This window comes from Rhinichthys klamathensis, unplaced genomic scaffold (assembly GCF_029890125.1).
Source record: "Rhinichthys klamathensis goyatoka isolate OS25496 unplaced genomic scaffold, OSU_Roscu_1.1 h1tg000386l_1, whole genome shotgun sequence".
NCBI classification, from domain to species: domain Eukaryota; kingdom Metazoa; phylum Chordata; class Actinopteri; order Cypriniformes; family Leuciscidae; genus Rhinichthys; species Rhinichthys klamathensis.
The window spans coordinates 1,089,729-1,109,310 of NW_026606890.1; the positions used below are offsets into that span (position 1 = coordinate 1,089,729).

Consider the following 19,582-nt stretch of genomic DNA (forward strand, 5'->3'; position numbering starts at 1 on the left):
CCAGGTCCTACTACTACACATGTTGCAGCACTGCAGGCTGGATGTCTCCGGGAAATCAAAAGGATGGGTCACATGTGAAATAGCCATGATTGCCTAGATGAAAAGTTTGTGGCAAAGTAGTCAATGTTTTGTTGAATGTTCACTAAAAGAAATGCAGAGTGTTTGCGTCATTGGCGGTCTGTGACTGCTGCTTTATTTTGTTGATCATTTCCCCTTGTCTTTGCTCTACCAAACCCATTTCAAACATCGATACATGTAACGTTTCATTTTTTTTTTGTCTGTGTTTTTCTATTGTTTTTTGTCTTTTCCCCCCATTTTTCTTTTTCAAAATGTCTTTTTTTGGAGAAAAAGAAATGACTTTGCCACAATGATTCATGGAACGGGAAATGGTATTTGCACTTGAAATTTGTTTATGCTCATGTAAAAATGTCTGGATTTTGTATTGTCTTTTTAAATGAAAGAAATTGGTGTTCTTAAAGTTGTCGATTTCGATTTCTTAATTCACAGGTACAGGGAAAAAAAACACCAAAGGTAGATACAAAGTAAACTATATTGAGTCAACTATAGCTAAACTTGTGCCTTCATTATTTCAGAATAATTTCATTCTTTTGGAGTTAAACTTAATACACAGGATATTTATTTTTCATTGTCACAATAATATTCTGAGCAAACATTTAATAAGATAAATATTATAAATTATACCAGTTGATGTTGGCTAACTATTGATGGTAACATCATCATGACGTCATTAATACGTCATTTAAATGAGACTATATATAAATGAGTCTATATGAGACAGGCCTTTATAATTTAGTGTTGAGATGTTGTTCATTGAGTGTATAGGCCTGTCTCTAAATCTCTAAAAAATCTCCAAATGCTCCACGTGAAACTGCGGTCTTCCGACCTTTTACTATCGTGTCAATTGATTTGATTAATATGCGCGAGGCCGGGAGAGAGAGCAAGACAGCGCTCGTGTTGTTTGAAGACGTGAAAGTGCGCGCGCGCGCGCGGCCGGGGCGCTCTCTCTCTCTCTGCTCGTTATGCGCCCTGTCAAGCGCAGCAGTCATTCTACATCACTCACCGATCAAAAAAGGCTTTGGAGGGACAACAATTTGCTTTGGCGGCCGCCAAAAAGCGGACGATCTGACGGTTTTAGAGGATTAAATACAATCCGAAACTAAAAAAACAGACCCGGCCTCTATTTGAGACCGGCCTTTATTTACCCAAACCTGCAGCCACACCAGGCGTGTAAAAGAGACAGGCGTCTATTTGGGACTCGGCTATTATTTGAAGTTTTATGAACCACAGATGTGCCTTCTTTACAGTAGTTGGACATCATACTGTTCAACTACTAGGACCCGAACTCAACTAGGACCCACTGAGACCGCAGGACGAGCACCACCCCTGCTGGACACGACTCACTAACACATGAACTAACAATAAACAATACATTTGCTACCGTATTTATTCATATTCGTTAACGTAATTAACAAAAGTACATTTATTTTTTGTTCATGTCAGCTCAGGTCCATTAAATAATGTACGAACAGGTATGACTTTTAATTTGATCAAAGTATTAGTAAATGTTGAAATTAACTAAGATTAATACATGCTTTAAAATATTTTTTATTTTTAGTTCATGTTAACTAATACAACAAATGGAACCTTATTGTAAAGCGTTATCATAAGATTTGTTGCTTTGAGCCCATTTTGTGCTGATTAAATAACCAAACGTTTCTTTTTTTAAGAAATTTCGCGTTTTCTCATTTTTATTTATACTGAATAGAAAAATGACAACAAGCTATAAAAATAGTATCCATAATGCTGTAGGTTAACATAATTCATATATAAAAAGTAATGAATTCTAAAACGTGTTTCATCTAGTCATCATAGATATTTTATGACAATCAATACCCTCGAGTAAATATTAAATAGTGTTCTGCTCATTTTAATGAAATACAGTGATAAGAAAGAGACTGAGACTGCCAGCTGTATTGTATGTGACTTTCAGTTAAATATTTATCTGTTTCTTCGCTCACAATCCGGAAGTCTTGGATTCCACTTCCCTTCTGGGCCACAGGTGACGAAACTCTCCCCAATCAGCCTTAAACCAGGATTGCAGACGATCGTCACGGTGTTCCCGAATTTATAGACAGACCTGAAACCCCTCATCCTTGATCCACGTGGCACATGTGGCTGAGGACAGACAATGTCTGAAAGGCACAGGAACAAGTCTGTTAATTCATGTATTCAAATAAAGGGGCCACAGAAATATTTCACAAATATGTGTTCAGCAAAATTCACGATAAATGGAAGTTATTGTCTCCCAAAAAAAAAAAAAAAAAAGCGATTACAAAACATCCTGAAACGAGTCGTCGTCAGTAATTCCAGGCTCACTTCCAGCAATTTAACACAATTCCAGCTTATGGTCTTCTTGACTTCATCTACTTTGACCCTCAAACACTGTAGTGGTAGCGGAGACTGAAAGAGTTTGGTGTGTGTTCATGTTCGAGAAGACGCTGTTTTCTGCTCAGCGAAAGCAAATCCACTTTGATGCTCTTCCAAAGGATGAGATTGAAACGGTAAACCCGACGCCATTGTTACTGTTCGTATCACTGTGTATCAAGTGATACAAATGATTCAGATATGGTAATGAGCGTTTGGTTTCCGACCAATCACAACAGACCGGGCAATCTGACCAATCAGAGAGGAGCAGGCTCGCAGAAAGGAGGAGTTTAGAGAGACTACAAGCCCCGTTCACACTACACGCGACTTTGTCGCTGCAAGTCGCCAGCCGCTGGCGATGAGGTCGCTAGTGGGCGTTCCCACTACTGGTTGACTAGTATGACATCCAAAAGACAGCGAATCAGCTTTCTTGCCGCTATCACTGCAGGCCCAGGGGCTGAGGAGAAGGATCACGTGCGCTCCACTCCTATTGGTTGTCGCTCGCGAAAATCGCTCTTCATTTGCATAAAGTTAAACATTTCTCAACTTTATCGCGTCGCCAGACACGCCCCATCTAGTCGCCAACGGTTGCTGTCGCGCGTGTCGCCGGAAGTCGCCCGCTCACCATTGAAATGAATGGTATCGCGTCGCTTGGTCACGTGTAGTGTGAACGGGGCTTAAGGCTGCATTTACACTGCAGGTCTTGATGCCCAAATCCGATTTTCTGACTTTATCCGATTTTTTTGACGACCCGCTTACATCATCTTTTAAAAGTGACCCGTATCCGATTTTTGCTTTTACACTATACACTGCTGAAACTACCAAATGTAGACGTTCTGACCCGGAAAAGGAAGTAAAACAGCACGAAATACAATGGATGCAGATGCGAATAAAATTATCCAGTGTTTTGCTTTCCACAATATTTTTTAAAAGTCATTAAGCTTTTTATCTTACGGTGGCACTGTAGCCACGAGTGCTTAAAACCGTGCCTCCCCATATCTCGTGAAATGTCTTCAAACACAGATTTATTTCTGTAACAACCCTGCATTTTTGCCTGCACTGTCTCTTCGCCCCAAACACTCAAAAGACATGAAACCTCCGCATTCCTCCACTGTGTGTATCCTTCGTTCTCCACCGCGCCTATAATAAGTCATGTGATCTCAGTTGGTGGTGTCCACCTGAGTTGACGTCACTTTTTTAATGACGTACGACTCGCATTTACTGGGGAATATCCGATTTGTCTGCTTACATGGCACACGCAAATGCACGTATCCGATTCATATCCGATTTATTACCACATATGAGTGAGGCCTGAATCCGATCTGAGAAAATCGGAATCCATGTGGGTTTTTTTTCCTGCTTACACGGTTCATATCTGATCTGTGCCTCATGAGAGGAAAAAATCGGATTTGGGTCACTTGAACCATGCAGTGTAAATGGGGCCTAAAGGTGATGATACACAGGGCAACTTTTTGAGCAATGTTGCTGGGCAATCTTGCTGAGTGATTGTTGCTTGGGCACTTTCCCATTGAAAATTGGCAATACAAACTTGTTTGTTGAAAATGGGCAATACAAACTTGTTCCTTTCTGAATAATTTAGGTCGGTCGTGGGCCCTGTGTCTCATCTGGTTGCCCGTTGACAGCAACATTGCCCAGCAACATTGCTCAAAAAGTTGCCCTGTGCATCATCACCTTGGAATGTGCTGATGCTGCAATGGATACTATGAGAAAATCTAAGAATCTTTAAAACAGCATAATAGGGGCACTTTAAAAATGATGGGCTCTTCCTGAATATATGGCCAAAAATATCATTGTGCACAGTAGAAACTTTAGTTGGTTCATCTTACCCAACCTCAAAACCTCAAATATCATAAATACACAGCTTCATGCATAGTGTTAGTGACCTTTTAATAGTTACCTTTACACTCAGGAGGCGGGGCGCTCCACGTGCCCTTCTGTGTGCAGTGAATCTCTCTCGCACCAATCAGAGCGCCAGAACGGCAGTGATAGGACACCACGTGACCGAAGGGAACATGGTCATACATGGGGTCGGAGATCTCAGCACCCTGGACCTCTGGGGGTGGAGGACAGTGAACCGCTGCAAAACACACAAACACACACTGTCATCAGAGATGGGAAACAATACAATCCTAGACTAAGGATAGCCCATAGCAATCAACCCTCGTTGACTTGTTTGTGTCTGAATCGCTCACTTGTTCACTCATTCTCTGATCCCTATATAATGATTGGCAGTTAGGAGTGAACGAAACGAAGCGAGGAATTCGGACACAACTAATTTGTTTCATCATTTTATCCTATTATCCTACATGTAGCTTACTTAAAAAAACAGTCAGAAATACTTCATATGTAATTATACATACGCCAGTGCCAGTTTCAGTTTCATTCATTTGGTTTTCCATGGTTAATCGAGTTCATAATCATTCAAACCAATCAAAAAAGCTCCCATCAAGAATAAACACATTAATTAGTGTAGATTATTGTTTTCAGTATGTTGAACTCTCAATGAGCATCAAACAGAAATAACCCGGCGCCGTATACATGTGGTGTTGGGCGCGCGCAGCTCTTAAAGGGGCCATACATTATTTCCACTCGTTACAGCGTCCATCCTACTGAACAGGTACCGGTGTACAGGGGGAGGGGATCCGGCCGTGAGTGCGAGCCATCTCTGCGTGAGTGCTATTCACGACAGTACAAGTACTCCACAGCGACTCTAGGGGTCACTGTTTGACAAAAACGGAATTCCTACTTAGTGCTGCTTTAAAGAATACATTTAATTCAGAACTAATATTCATCCGCTGCTGTTTCTCCTAACTTCTACCTCTGTAAAATGATTAATTTCCAGGTAATGTCATCTGTGAATTGGACAGTCAGATCGGATGAAATTCTAAAATTTTAAAACTCAACCCCGGACACCGGATCTTGTCAAAAGATATCCGCTTTTCTGGTGTGCAACCCAGCAAAACATGTCAACAGAAAGTCTCGTCTTTTACCTCAAGACTCTATTAACAGTCTTCTATCAGTCTGAGAGTTTGACTGAGAAAGAGAAGAGCAGAAGCGGGAGATAAAGTGATGAGTTAATTGAATAATCTAAGTTGCGTATGTTTCAATGCTCAGACTTCATCTAGATGTTACACTACTCAATGCCTGACTTCCGTACGATTCCAACAAGTGTTATTATACCACGGGAAAAACAACGGAAAATGCCTGCGTCACAACATCGTCCTGTGACGATAAAAACCTTGAAATGGAGACATTCTCTCACATCTCGAACTCATGAAGACAAACATCACTTTAACCCACACAATCTTAAGATTTAACAACAACAGCAAGCATTGCATGAGCAAGAAAATAAGTAATATACAAAACATAAAATGACAAATGAATAATAATACAATTATTAAATGATAAATTATTTAAATCAAATAATAATAATATGAATAAATAATGAATCAAATGACAACTACATAAATGACTAATGATTATAAATGATTATGAATTTAAATATCAAAACAAAGAAAATAATACACCGATGTATGGTTCCTTAAAGTAAAACAGGTTATTGAAAACCCTTCGATCACTCAATGCTAAAAGTGTGTTGTTTCAATAAAGGGAATTTAAGGCTAAGGATAAAAAGAATACATTTAGTGTGTAATAATGACTGTAATCTTGTATTCTATTCCTGACCCTGTTTTGATGTAAAGTAAATGGCGTCGTTTGGTTTGCAATGGTGTTATTTAAAGCATTGGGATTTCGATATTTAAAAATCAAGAATAGAATAGAAAAATGAAAACTGTCAGAAAAGCATCATACGCTCGCACACAGGGACCCTTCCGTCCCAGCCTCCATCCCGGCAGGTCCGCATAAGTGGGCCAATCAGTTCATACCTAAAGAGAGCGATCAGAGAAAAGAAAAGAAAATGAAACCAAGATGGACGAATGTCTAATGACACATTGGCTCTGTTCCAAACACAAGTGAGCTGCCGTCACTATTATCAAGAAGCTTTATGTTTTGGGTTAGATGGTCCCATGAAGAAGCCATTCCACAAAAGGTTCTTTATAGTGGAAAAAGGTTCTTTAGATTAATAAAATAATGTTTCTTTTACGAACTGATCCCTAGCCGCGTTACCATTACAGATTTGCGCAAAACTTTTGCGATATTTTCTAAATGTCGATAAAAACTATTGTGAAATGACGGCGTTTCCATTAAAGGGGTCATATAATGCCATTTTTATACAAGTTAATATGATTCTTTAGAGTCTAAATGAAAAGTTTGTAATATACTTTAATTAAAAATTCTCATTAGTATTGTAAGAAAACGCTAATTTTACGTGGTCAAAAACAGCTCTGTTTTCAGCGCGCCGTTTAAGTGCATGTGTCTTTAAATGATAATGAGCTTCGCACACACGTGGAGTGTTGCCTTGACAATAGTTGAGGGTTTATTTTGGAGAAAGAATGGCAGCGGGACGCCATTCTGCTCCAGCGTATCGACAATGGCGGACTATGATGACAGCTCGCTCAGGGCGGGTCTGTGTTGAAACGCTGCTGTCAATCAACAATCGTGGGAGGGGCATCCGACCGTGTGACGTCACATGGTCGAACGGCTCGATTTGAGGCAGGGGAAAACATATAAGGAGATTAAAACAAAACCACTGGATGGATTTTTATCATTATATGATGGTTGTGTACAGGCACTGCCAACACACATTTCAGTACAATCAACTTGAAAAAGTGCATGTATCATTATATGACCCCTTTAACTGATGTTATGAGACTAAAGCGGAATTTTTCTCTCTCGTGATAAATCATGGCAATTGATGTTGGTAAGTTTACGTATATCGCCGCAACCTCACTAGGCATTGTTTTTAATCGAAGGAGATGTGGACGTGTTATCCAAGCATTAATGGTAAGAAAAGCCTAACAAAAAGTTTAATAAAGAACTCCATACCGCGCCATCTTTAAAGAATGATGGACTGTTACGTACGCGGGGTGACCTGTAAATGCGCAAAAACTGTTTCAATTGCAGTTTTGCGAAATATTCCTATTTCGAATTGCCTGGAAAAACCACCTCATCCAACTTTTTGCGATAAATAGGAGTTTTTGTGAAATTGACTGGTTTCCATTGGCCGTATTTTCAATGCGCAATTTCAATTTGTGCAATTTGAAGGGTAAACGCAGCTAATCAAAGGTACTTTGGGGAACCCAAAATGGTTCAGTGATATAAAAGAAGATCCATTTTGGGTTCCCCAAAGACGATTTCAGAGATCAGTTCATAAAAGAACCATTTTCTTTTAAGTGGAAGAACATTTAAATGATCTAAAGAACCTTTTGTGGAACGGAAAGATTCCATGGATGTTAAAGGTTCTAAATGGAATTATCAATGCCAATAAAGAAGCTTTATTTTTCTGCCTTCTATCTAAATGATCTGGAATGTTCTACATACTGCAGTAGATATTCGACTCACCGTTGTTTTTAAAGGGCCTTTCACATGTTGTGTCTAAAAACGTGTGGAAAACACCAGCCTTCTCCAAGGAAGTTTTAGCAAATGGATTTAAATGGATTTTCCAGCACCAGAAATACCTTGCAGAGTTATTAATGGAGATGATGAAAAACACAATCTTACGGAAAAGGTGAAGCTGATTGGTTGGTTCTGAAAAGTTGGGACTTTTTCCATCTCGCCTGGAAAAAACTCTATTGTGATCGAGTTCATTATAATGAGCGCAAAAGATGCGACATTTGAACGGCCCCTAATTGAGTTTGGCTTTAGCAATGCTTACAATAGCATGAACACTGTACATTTGTTTTGCTTTCTGGTATTGAATCAAATTGAAAATATAATCAACAATTATTTTGCGTAGCTCCACAATTTTGATGGATTATAATTATTTTATAATAAGTGCATTGTGTGCAGTGCATTGTGGGATTGTCTTCTCCACAATGGACACATGCAAATGTGCCCAAAATAAGGTATAATAGACACTACCTCTTTACAATACCTTAAAATCCTGCCTATTTCAGCAGTTCACTAGCTTTTGGAGCAGAGCCCTTGATTTAGTTCAGGCATAGTGTCTTATGTAAATTTCACACAACAAAAAAAGAAGCATTATAATCACCCTTCTTGACAGATGGCTTTAGCTGAATGTCCGAATAACACCCCTGTGTACTCAAAGCGGCCAAAGGGAATCTCTCCAGCAGATCCGCATCTTTTCCCTTTTGATATAAACATATTGTTAGATTGTTCCAACACATGAGGAAAGTCAAGAATGTGAATTCAGTCTGGTATCAAAAACTTTCATTAACTGCCTCCTATTAAATGTCTCCGGATATGAAAGCAGATTCACACACACACGCGGAGTTAAAGTTCCTGCAACATACGTTCACACTGGATCCGCAGGTTCGTCCACTGGCCAGCTTGACAGTGAATACTGTCGCTCCCTCTGGCCCGCCGGTATCCTACACCGCACCTGTAACGAATGCGAGCGCCAGACGGGTACTCTTTCAGCGTGGACGACCCGTCTCGGAGCTCCAGGTTGGGGTGTGACGGAGCTGGACCACATTTACCTGTGGGAGAGGAGTTTTAACCACTGAATCTTATCTATATTATTCACTGATCTCAACAACAGAACGAATAGCCTAATAAAAGAAAATTGGTCTTTAAAAAGAAGGAAACACTAGTAAACAACATAACCTGGATCTGGAATGGAAAACTAACATGAAACATGTATACTGTGTTTTGGTTCTGTTTTCCCTGTGCCTGTCATTTGAGCCAGGCCTTGTCCACACTAATACGCTTTAAAAACGATGATGTGAGTTTAGTCATGTGACGCATATTGAACCAATATATATTCATGTTTATACTGGTATTGTGCATGTTATGTGCTATTCGCTTTCACACGGTTGCTAAAATATGTTACTTTGCACACTCTTCATTTCACAGTACTGCAAAGATGACAGAAAATGTACTCACATTTGAGTGCGACCTGGACACATCAGTGAATGGTGAGATATTTCGCTAAATAAAATGATCCTGCCAGAAGAATTGCGTGATAACTTGATTATTGTTCTGTAGCCTATCTACACTCACCTAAAGGATTTTTAGGAACACCTGTTCAATTTCTCATTAATGCAATTATCTAATCAACCAGTCACATGGCAGTTGCTTCAATGCATTTAGGGGTGTGCTCCTGGTCAAGACAATCTCCTGAACTCCAAACTGAATGTCAGAATGGGAAAGAAAGGTGATTTAAGCAATTTTGAGCGTGGCATGGTTGTTGGTGCCAGACGGGCCGGTCTGAGTATTTCACAATCTGCTCAGTTACTGGGATTTTCACGCACAACCATTTCTAGGGTTTACAAAGAATGGTGTGAAAAGGGAAAAACATCCAGTATGCGGCAGTCCTGTGGGCGAAAATGCCTTGTTGATGCTAGAGGTCAGAGGAGAATGGGCCGACTGATTCAAGCTGATAGAAGAGCAACTTTGACTGAAATAACCACTCGTTACAACCGAGGTATGCAGCAAAGCATTTGTGAAGCCACAACACGCACAACCTTGAGGCGGATGGGCTACAACAGCAGAAGACCCCACCGGGTACCACTCATCTCCACTACAAATAGGAAAAAGAGGCTACAATTTGCAAGAGCTCACCAAAATTGGACAGTTGAAGACTGGAAAAATGTTGCCTGGTCTGATGAGTCTCGATTTCTGTTGAGACATTCAGATGGTAGAGTCAGAATTTGGCGTAAACAGAATGAGAACATGGATCCATCATGCCTTGTTACCACTGTGCAGGCTGGTGGTGGTGGTGTAATGGTGTGGGGGATGTTTTCTTGGCACACTTTAGGCCCCTTAGTGCCAATTGGTCATCGTTTAAATGCCACGGCCTACCTGAGCATTGTTTCTGACCATGTCCATCCCTTTATGGCCACCATGTACCCATCATCTGATGGCTACTTCCAGCAGGATAATGCACCATGTCACAAAGCTCGAATCATTTAAAATTTGTTTCTTAAACATGACAATGAGTTCACTGTACTAAAATGGCCCCCACAGTCACCAGATCTCAACCCAATAGAGCATCTTTGGGATGTGGTGGAACGGGAACTTCGTGCCCTGGATGTGCATCCCACAAATCTCCATCATCTGCAAGATGCTATCCTATCAATATGGGCCAACATTTCTAAAGAATGCTTTCAGCACCTTGTTGAATCAATGCCATGTAGAATTAAGGCAGTTCTGAAGGCGAAAGGGGGTCAAACACAGTATTAGTATGGTGTTCCTAATAATCCTTTAGGTGAGTGTATATATATATATATATATATATATATATATATTTATATATATATATATATATATATATATATATATATATATATATATACATACAACCCAGTCAAAAGATTTTTTTTTGCTCACCAAGGCTGCATTATTTTTTTCAACATACAGTAAAAACAGTAATATTGTGACAATATTATTTCAAGTTAAAAGAATTGTTTTCTATGTTTTAATATAATTTGAAATGTAATTTATTCCTGTGATGCAAAGCTAAATGTCCAGTAGCGATTACTGTCACATGATCCTTCAGATCTTTCAGCTAGTGATGGCAATTTCAAAACACTGCTTCATGAAGCTTCGAAACCTTTACGGATCTTTTGTTCCGAATCAATGGTTCGGAGTGTGTATCAAACTGCCAGTCACGTGATTTCAGTAAACGAGGCTCCATTACGTCATAACTGTTTCGAAACGCTTCTAAACACTTCGAAATTTCAATGGTTCACCGCTGGGGGCGAAGATCTCCGAGTCACTAAGAACCAATGAACAAGTGTCTGTGGGTTTTACCTGATCTCTGATCAGTTTTATAAAAATGTTTAGACGTTTTAATTAGACATTAGTATAATTAAAATTAATAATAGTAGTAATAGTCTCTTATTGGTCTGTTTAGCTGAGCCATTCATAGAGCAAACAAAACAAACCCTGACAATTGATAAAATAACATATAGACACTTGATAATCTTATTAAATGATTAGATAATTGCATTTGAAAGATTTTACTTTCAATAAAAAATTTGCAATAGATTTGTAAAATATGTTTTTATGCATGTTTGGCCCCTGTTTTTGTTGCATTTACACTGTTCTGACCACTAGGGGTCACCATGGAAACGGGTGTCGGACTGTTTTCAACCGTTTCAGTTTCACGAAGCCTCGATCTGCCCATCACTACTTTTAACAAGGAAGCATTAATTTATCAAACGTGACAGTAAAGACATTTCTAATGTTACAAAAATGTTCTATTTGAAATAAATGCTGTTTTTTAACCTTAAGAATCCTGAAAAAAAGTATAATATCAGTCAGTCGCGACATTCCAAGGTCAGTTATTCCAAGATTTCAACACTGCACAATGATAAGTTATCCCTTAGCCTAAACGTCCTTCTTGTTTGAACTTGATTGTCTTCTTCTAAGGCTCAAAGCGGCTAGAAACTGTTTTTCTTCACATTTAATGAGCTAATAAAATATTTCAATTTAAATTAATATTATGTCTTATTATTAACTCGTGTGGAAAGTAGATGTGCAATAAGCAAGATAATGTACATCCAGCCGTAATAAACCCTGAAGGTGTGATACAAGTCAGGGTCCTGATCACCTTTTGAGGTTTTGAGGTCATGTGACTACAAAGCATACTACTGTTTGTAATTTTTTTTTATGGTTTCAACACATTAGTGTTCTTACCAGAAGCTGAAATCCTTTTAGGGAGACACTCAGGCAAGCCCTGCCATTGGCCGGCTGGCCCACATGTGACCTGTGGTGAGCCAATCAGATCAAAGCCCTCGCTGCAGGTGACGGATACGGACTCTCCCGGCATGTAAGCAGACTTCAGCTCTTTCACTGAACCACTTTTTCCCATTTCAGGAGTGGGACATGTTTTGAGATCAACACCTCTTGAGAATAAAACTTTTGAGAACTGACCTTTTGAGATGAAGGAAAAACAAGGAGAAACACTGAAGTGAAGTGAATATAATTTATGCAACACATTTAAAGTGTTCCTTAATGTTTAAAGATAACAGGAATAAAAGAGTATTTATTAAAGTTGCAAAGTTGCAAAAACATTTCAGTGCCATTGCTCATTTCACATGTGAACGGGAGTTTCTTAAAGGAGCAGCGTCAAAAAACAGACCATTCAAAAGGTCAGAGAAAGGGTGGAAAATGGTCATGAAAAATTTAAAATTGGCACAATTTCTTTCTTTTTTTTAAATCACCAAGACTATAAGATGATCTCAGGGGGATTTTCATTTCCAACCGAAATTCAATGTCTATCCAATGTTGGAGGCTGACATCTTTCTGGTGTTAAATTGAGTTTAGAGCAAGAAACCACCTTTAGTGAGCATCATCCATTCTTCGTATCACTTGAAATGAAACATTTGAGGAAGTAGGTGGAGTTTCAGATCAAGTATTCAAATCAGGGCTGCATCTAAAATCACACTCTCTTGAGCAGGTACTAATTTTGAATAATGAATTACTTCACGCTAAAAAGTATGTTCTATATATCATGAATATATTATGACCTACCAGTGACACTTTAAAGCCATTCACAAATGCTCTCCTGTGGCCTCATGGGATAGTAAAGTGTCCATCGTATATGCGCACTTCACAATCTCGCGTCACAATACTCTTTTATGAGTACTGTGAATTATTTTGTCACATACTGTTTTTGCCTTCTATATAGTAACAAAGTATGTGATTTTGGATCCAGCCCAAGTGTGAAAACAGCCTTAATTACCTTTAGGGCGACACTCAGGCAAGGTCAGCCATTGGCCATCTGGCCCACATGTGACCGCTGATGAGCCAATCAGATCAAATCCCTCACTGCAGGTGATGGTTACAGTGTCCTGGGGTGTGTACTGTGTCCTCTCTCCGGGATAAATCCGTTGGTTTGCCACAACAGGTGCTGAACAGATGATCTTTGACACTAAACCAGGCAGGGGCGTAGGCAGAACTTTTGTTCCAGGGTTGTGGCCAATTAAGACCCGGTGATTTTATTGGGGTGGCAAAAAATAATGAATTAATTCCTGCTTCAAATCTAGAGAAAAACAATTAACATGCAAACTGTGATCGTGCATAGCCTGCGTGTAATAGGCTGCCTTAAAACGGATGTGGAATGGCACACATAAAACTTTTTTTTCTTCATGTAACTGCATCTCAAAAACAGCACTGGATCATCGTTCCTATGTAATGAGTGCATTTTTGCCAGACATAAATTCTCTTCCATAGACAAGGAGTCTCCGACACAAACGCAATCGATCACCGGTAGAGCTCCTCGAGTAGCCTATAACCGATTAAACAGCTTATAGCAAAATAATGGGTAAACTTTTTTTTAAACATTATTAAAAATGCAACAGCGTGTTCATTTAGCAAAGTGCAAATGGCTGCGCATTTCTTTGTGCTATCACAGGATGTGTGAGTAATACAGGCTACTGTGTGTGTGTCAGAGAGAGAGAGAGTGGGGTATAACCATGTGTAATATTTGTTCATTTTGTTGGCTAAACCTTAAGGTTTTTGTCCATTTTCCATTCTTTTTCTATGCAAACATGCGCTTGAAGAACATGTTTGACTGTTGCGCTCGGTTCTCGCTCTGCTGTGTTTTTGTTTATCTTTGTAATGCGCGCATTTGCAGCGTTGCCATGTCCACTTATTATAGGCATCTTTGGGCTTGTTATTTTTTCCATATTAATAGGTGAAGTGAGAATTTAGTTCAGCTGGAGTGTGAACATTGCCTTTGCTTTGTGGCAGTGTCATAAAAAGACAAAAACTTGACGTGTCTCCCCAAAAGCTTCTGATGATGAATTACAGGTAAACACCACTAGAGGACGATAATAAGCTGCAGAGCCTAGATCTTGGAAAACCCACAAACTCAATATATCAAAGCGGATTTACTGCCATACAATCCTCTTACACCTAATGCACTGTAGAGGTCTGGCGAAACGCTGCTGCATCATGCTTTTTCCATAGTTTATGGTTTTTAAAAGATATAATTGCATTTTATGAGCGTGTGTATTGAGTATTGTAATTGATATTATATAAATTGAAGGGTTGGGGTGATTTTAGCATGACAAAGGGTTAAAAGCACCTTCACAGATGGGGTCTGTCCCGTTCCAACCTTTTTCCAGACACATGCGGACTCTTTCTCCTCTCAAAACATATCTGCATGAGAAAACAAGTATATTAATAACAGAAAGGGAAAAATTATTAACCTGGTTTGATAATATACTATTTAATAGAGGGAGACCTAGAACAAAGTTGAGAAAAATGTATTTAACAGACCTTTCATGTGAAAATATACATTTTTAACTTATTTACACTGTCCTAAATAAATATGATGCTTAACCACATCAACACTTATTCAACCCTCTTCACGTATTCCACCTACTCTATTTATTCTCATATAGCCATGTTTTCTTATGGACTTCAGACATAAAGAATCAAAATAAGCGTTCAGTACCCTGTATTGCACATAGCAATGGCTCTATCACCGAACGACTGTCCATCTCGACTGTATTGGCCATTCTCTATGTCACCCAGCGCATTGCACTTTCTCTCTGTGAGAATAAAAGAGAAAATATGAAAAGGTGGAGTGCAATAAATGATTAAGATATTTTAGAGACATAGATAAACGTATCTTACTTCGGCATTTCATGGTCAAGGTTGTCCAGTGTCCTTTCTTACAGTATGCCAATCGACTTCCTTCTGATTGTGAATAACCCTGAACACATTTATAAACCACTTTTTCCTGGTCATTGAACACTACTTTGTGAAGATATTTGGTGTCCAGCTGCTTGTCCAGATATTTGGTTGGTTCACCACATTTATGTGTTTGAAACTGTGAAATGGACACTGAAAAGCACAAAAATGATAGAAATGAAAAAATGCTTTTCATATGATTAGGCAACTAATAATGCATTTTGACAACCATACTGAAAATAACATTGCAACTTAATCATCAATGTGATGTAAATACTGAAAGTCTGAGCAAGTGTTAATGTTGAGTGTAAATGTTGTAAAGAACTTAATGACCTGCAACTGGAAGATATTATGCAATGCATGACTCTATATGGCAGCAAATCTATTTTCAACATTATGGGAAAAAAATACTTAAGGTATGCACAATAAAATAACTCCAGTTACTAAACTTATAGCTGCAGCGTATATGACCCGTGTTTAACTTTATGTTTATGAGTATGCCTATTTATGAAACTACATAATCTTCCAATAGCCTTGAATTTTGCCTTGAACTGTTTACATTATTGTTTTTTTTTTTAATCAGCTGAGCCAGCTTATTGTTCTGACAGGTGTCCATCACATAGGCCTACTAGACAAATAAAGTTGTTTAAATACATTGCCCTTAAACTGAATAGGGTCATTCCTACTATTCGGTGCCATTTCAGCTTGGTAAATTTCCAAAAAAAAAGTAAAAATTTCCATGATTTATTCATTTTATCTGAAGAATGGTTTGTTACACTACAAGAAAAATATATTGGTCCAGCTCAGGATATCACTCTTTAATAATTTTGACCAAATTCTTCACACATGCAAAGGCCAAATGTCCACCCTGTTACAGGACATTCTCATCTAAATTAATAAATGTTTTGAATTCACAGTTATTGTAATATTTACATTTTCTAAGAGCTCAAATGTCCCTCACTTTACCCCGCAAATGTATTTTAACAAAGTGTTCATTAACGAGCATTATCTTAAAAAAAGTTGTATTTTAAGCCACAGTGGTAATTTCAACACATTTCTTTTAGAATAAAAAGACATTTCAATGGAATTTTGCCGCATTTTTTAATTATTTCATTTTGCCATTTCATTCCCTAAAATTAACCACAAAGATATGCATAACATTTGTTGAACTTATTTTATTAACTTAAAATAATAATAAAAAAACAGAGGTAACAGGGTGGACAGAGGGGTAACAGGGTGGACATCACACCACTAAACAACAATAAATGTTATCAACTCATTTACCCTGGCACCCCCTGAAGGTATATAACAAATAAATGTATAATAAATTAATTATAAGTACCAATTCAAGCTGTAAACACTCATTTATTTAGCATTTACGCCCACTCTGTTACAATATGTCCACCCTGTTAGTGTGCAAAAGAGTAACAGGGTGGACAGTAACAGGAGGGACATTTTATGCTAAAGTTAGCCATTGCTACAAATGTGATGAAAAACAAGCTAGTGCGCAGTGATTATTGAGGAAGATTTTTAACCTGTTTATTAACCATATTTTCAAAATTACAAACAATTATCAGTTTCCACTATAAATAGGCATAACAGGGTGGACATGTTATGCTTTACCACTTCAGTGAATCATTCTAAAACATTGAAAAAAGAGTGAATTAAGGAATGATACTTACTCTGCTTCTTGAAGATAATTTGCCACCAAAAAGTATTAAAATTCTTGAGAGACATGTGATTAGAGGAACAGTCAATGGGCGTGTTCAGAGGGATTTTCCATCAGAGTAACAGGGGGGACATTCAATTCAGGGACACAACATTTTTTAAAGACTTTAAGTATTAAAAATGTATAACTAACAAAAAATATATTTTTGTGAGGAATATTATAAATAAGAATATACATCAATATTGAAAAATTAGGAATTTATTTGATTTTTATTACTTATATTTGTGGCTGAAGTTGTGCAAGCTTACTTGGGGACATGGCAGTTTAGCCTACTTGCACTAACATCAGAGTAATTTTTTTTTATTATTAATTAATCCTGGGTACATTTATTGTGTTCTATGGTAAAGGGGGATTAACAATTTAAGATGATCATTTAGAAACAAGTATTAGCCCATTTTTACTCAAATAATACCACATTATGTCATGAGGACTCTAATGGCACCAAATGCTAAGAATGACCCAATAGCGATAATCTCACACATGATATAATACGTGAAAAATATATAAAGTGGTTGGAATAGCGGAGCACTGCGTCAATAGACGTTACGTCGAGAGATGACGCGCGTGCCACATTAACTGCTTTAAGTCGTTGATAATAATGACGCGATCTTGTTTTGTCGCGTAGACATTAATGTAACGTTACTCACCTACAAAATGCGCAAACACAAGTATGAGTATAATCCCCCAAACAGTCGCCATATTCACGGATTTCTGCAGACGAAGAGGAGTCTGTCTGAAGGAAAACAAATAATGTGTTCAAATTACACTCCTTTGCTTAAATAACATACGCCCGCTGTCGTGACGAAATCAAACCCTGCCCTCATTCAGGACATAAAACACTTCTATATTCGGTTACGGTATAGTCCGTAGTTCTTGTAAAACAACAATAAACGACCAACTCATTCAAATAATATCAAAATTCCAAGAATAAACTAGAAAAAAGCGCGTTTCTGAATGGACCAGAACGTGGGTCGTGGTTTTGACCCTCTGTGGCAAACATTATCCAATAACTTTTATTTATTTATTATTAGCCTATTAGTTATTTTGTTCAGTTACTCTAGTATTAGGCTATATTAATAATAAGTACTATAATTTGCTACTGGAATACTAATAGGCCTATTTATTACTAGCTTTTTCTTTTTTCCTTTCTGCCAAGCTGATTAGGAGTGACTAGCCTAGCAAATGAATCAGAACTATTAGGCTAAGTGATGAAAAGGTAGGCTAGCAGTGACTAGTTGAAAAGAGTTACAAAAATAGCATGTTTTTTTTGTAAAAGTGTAAGTAACCATGTTTTTTTTTTTGGCGGATTGACTACCATTTACATACAATTGTATAGGCTACAGTATTGTTAACCATTTTATTCAACTAAAATTAACCATGGTTTTACAACAATTGAAATAAAAAAAACATGGTTACTATAGTTAAACCATGGTTTATTTTATTTTATTTGTTGTAAAACCATGAGTCATTTTCGTATTCAATCACATACGAATACATTAATGAACAAAATAATATGTAAATAAATGAGTAGATAATGAAGGACTAAATGTAAAATAGTAAAATGGTAAAACATGCCTAATACACTCTATACTGCATTATTCAGTACATTCAGGCTACATAGTGTTCCAATGTACTCTAATAATGTTAATGCAGTACTTTCATCTACAGTGTGCTGTTGTTATTATTATATCACACAAATGCATTGTCTCATTTAGATTTCATTTTATTAAATGCTTTTTCTTTGTTTTTCTTTGATAGCAGTAGCTACTGCGGTTCACATCTGGTAAAGGTTTTTGCAAGATATCATTACAACAAGCCCATACATGCGCTTTTAATGTCTGTAGGATTTTTCACCTACAGAATTATCACTGCGTCATAAATCATATTGTATCTTCGTGGACAAGATGGTTGGCAGATTTAGAGAAAATAAGAGCAATGTTCTCAAATACAGTTTACTTTACTTGCAGGTCCAACAGCCTAAACATTCATGGTTATCTTTCGTCCAACAGCCTAAACATTCATGGTTATCTTTCGTAGTCCTTGAGAACTTTTGGATTCAGAAATATCTCTGTGATAGACTAGATTGCTTATTAGCGTCATCCTTGACCGATCAATCCTAACAGAGGCATAAAATCATCTGACATGTTTGACATGCTAAACAATGATATGGATGTTATTATTATTCTAACAGCCTCTGCAATAGTTAAGAGATCCAGTAAAACAAGCTGAAGGGTTGAGGTGAGGCTAGTAAAACGAAGGTTAAAAGAGGATTCATGAATAAACATTCAAGCAGGTCTTACAAATAACCGAAACCCCACCTTGAGAAAGATATAATCGTCTGCTGTGGGTGGGGCACTGTTTTAATACATGGTGATGATACACAGTTTCTGTTGTCCAACCCTGATGGCACTTTGTCATCTTCAGGGGTTTTTGATGAAATCACTGTGGAGACAAAATGTGCAGTTTTAACTTTGATGTGTTTGGCAAATGCCACCTTGTTTTGCATATAACATGATTGGATCAAAATTCCAGGAAATAACAAACTGGAATGATTTTCCCAAGAATTCAACGTCCTCTAATCACTGTACTTAGGGGAAAAAATGACACTGTTTATTTGATCATTTATCATATTCTTAAATATTATTTTTAACAATATTAATG

At 37.8% G+C, this 19,582-nt stretch overlaps 1 protein-coding gene across 1 annotated transcript; it reads right to left on the bottom strand.

The window, feature by feature from the left end:
• Nucleotides 1-1,974: 1,974 nt before the first annotated feature.
• Nucleotides 1,975-19,442, bottom strand: si:ch73-217n20.1 (complement receptor type 2). The gene is made up of 12 exons (XM_056234009.1): nucleotides 19,240-19,442; nucleotides 17,569-17,654; nucleotides 15,136-15,345; nucleotides 14,954-15,050; nucleotides 14,582-14,655; nucleotides 13,235-13,450; nucleotides 12,187-12,408; nucleotides 8,838-9,023; nucleotides 8,576-8,672; nucleotides 6,277-6,350; nucleotides 4,364-4,543; nucleotides 1,975-2,213 (listed from the first exon to the last, which is right to left on the bottom strand). Exons 1-12 carry the CDS (start codon nucleotides 19,425-19,427, stop codon nucleotides 2,020-2,022), a joined length of 1,824 nt encoding a protein of 607 aa, XP_056089984.1. The 5' UTR covers nucleotides 19,428-19,442; the 3' UTR covers nucleotides 1,975-2,019.
• Between the last annotated feature and the right edge of the window lie 140 nt (nucleotides 19,443-19,582).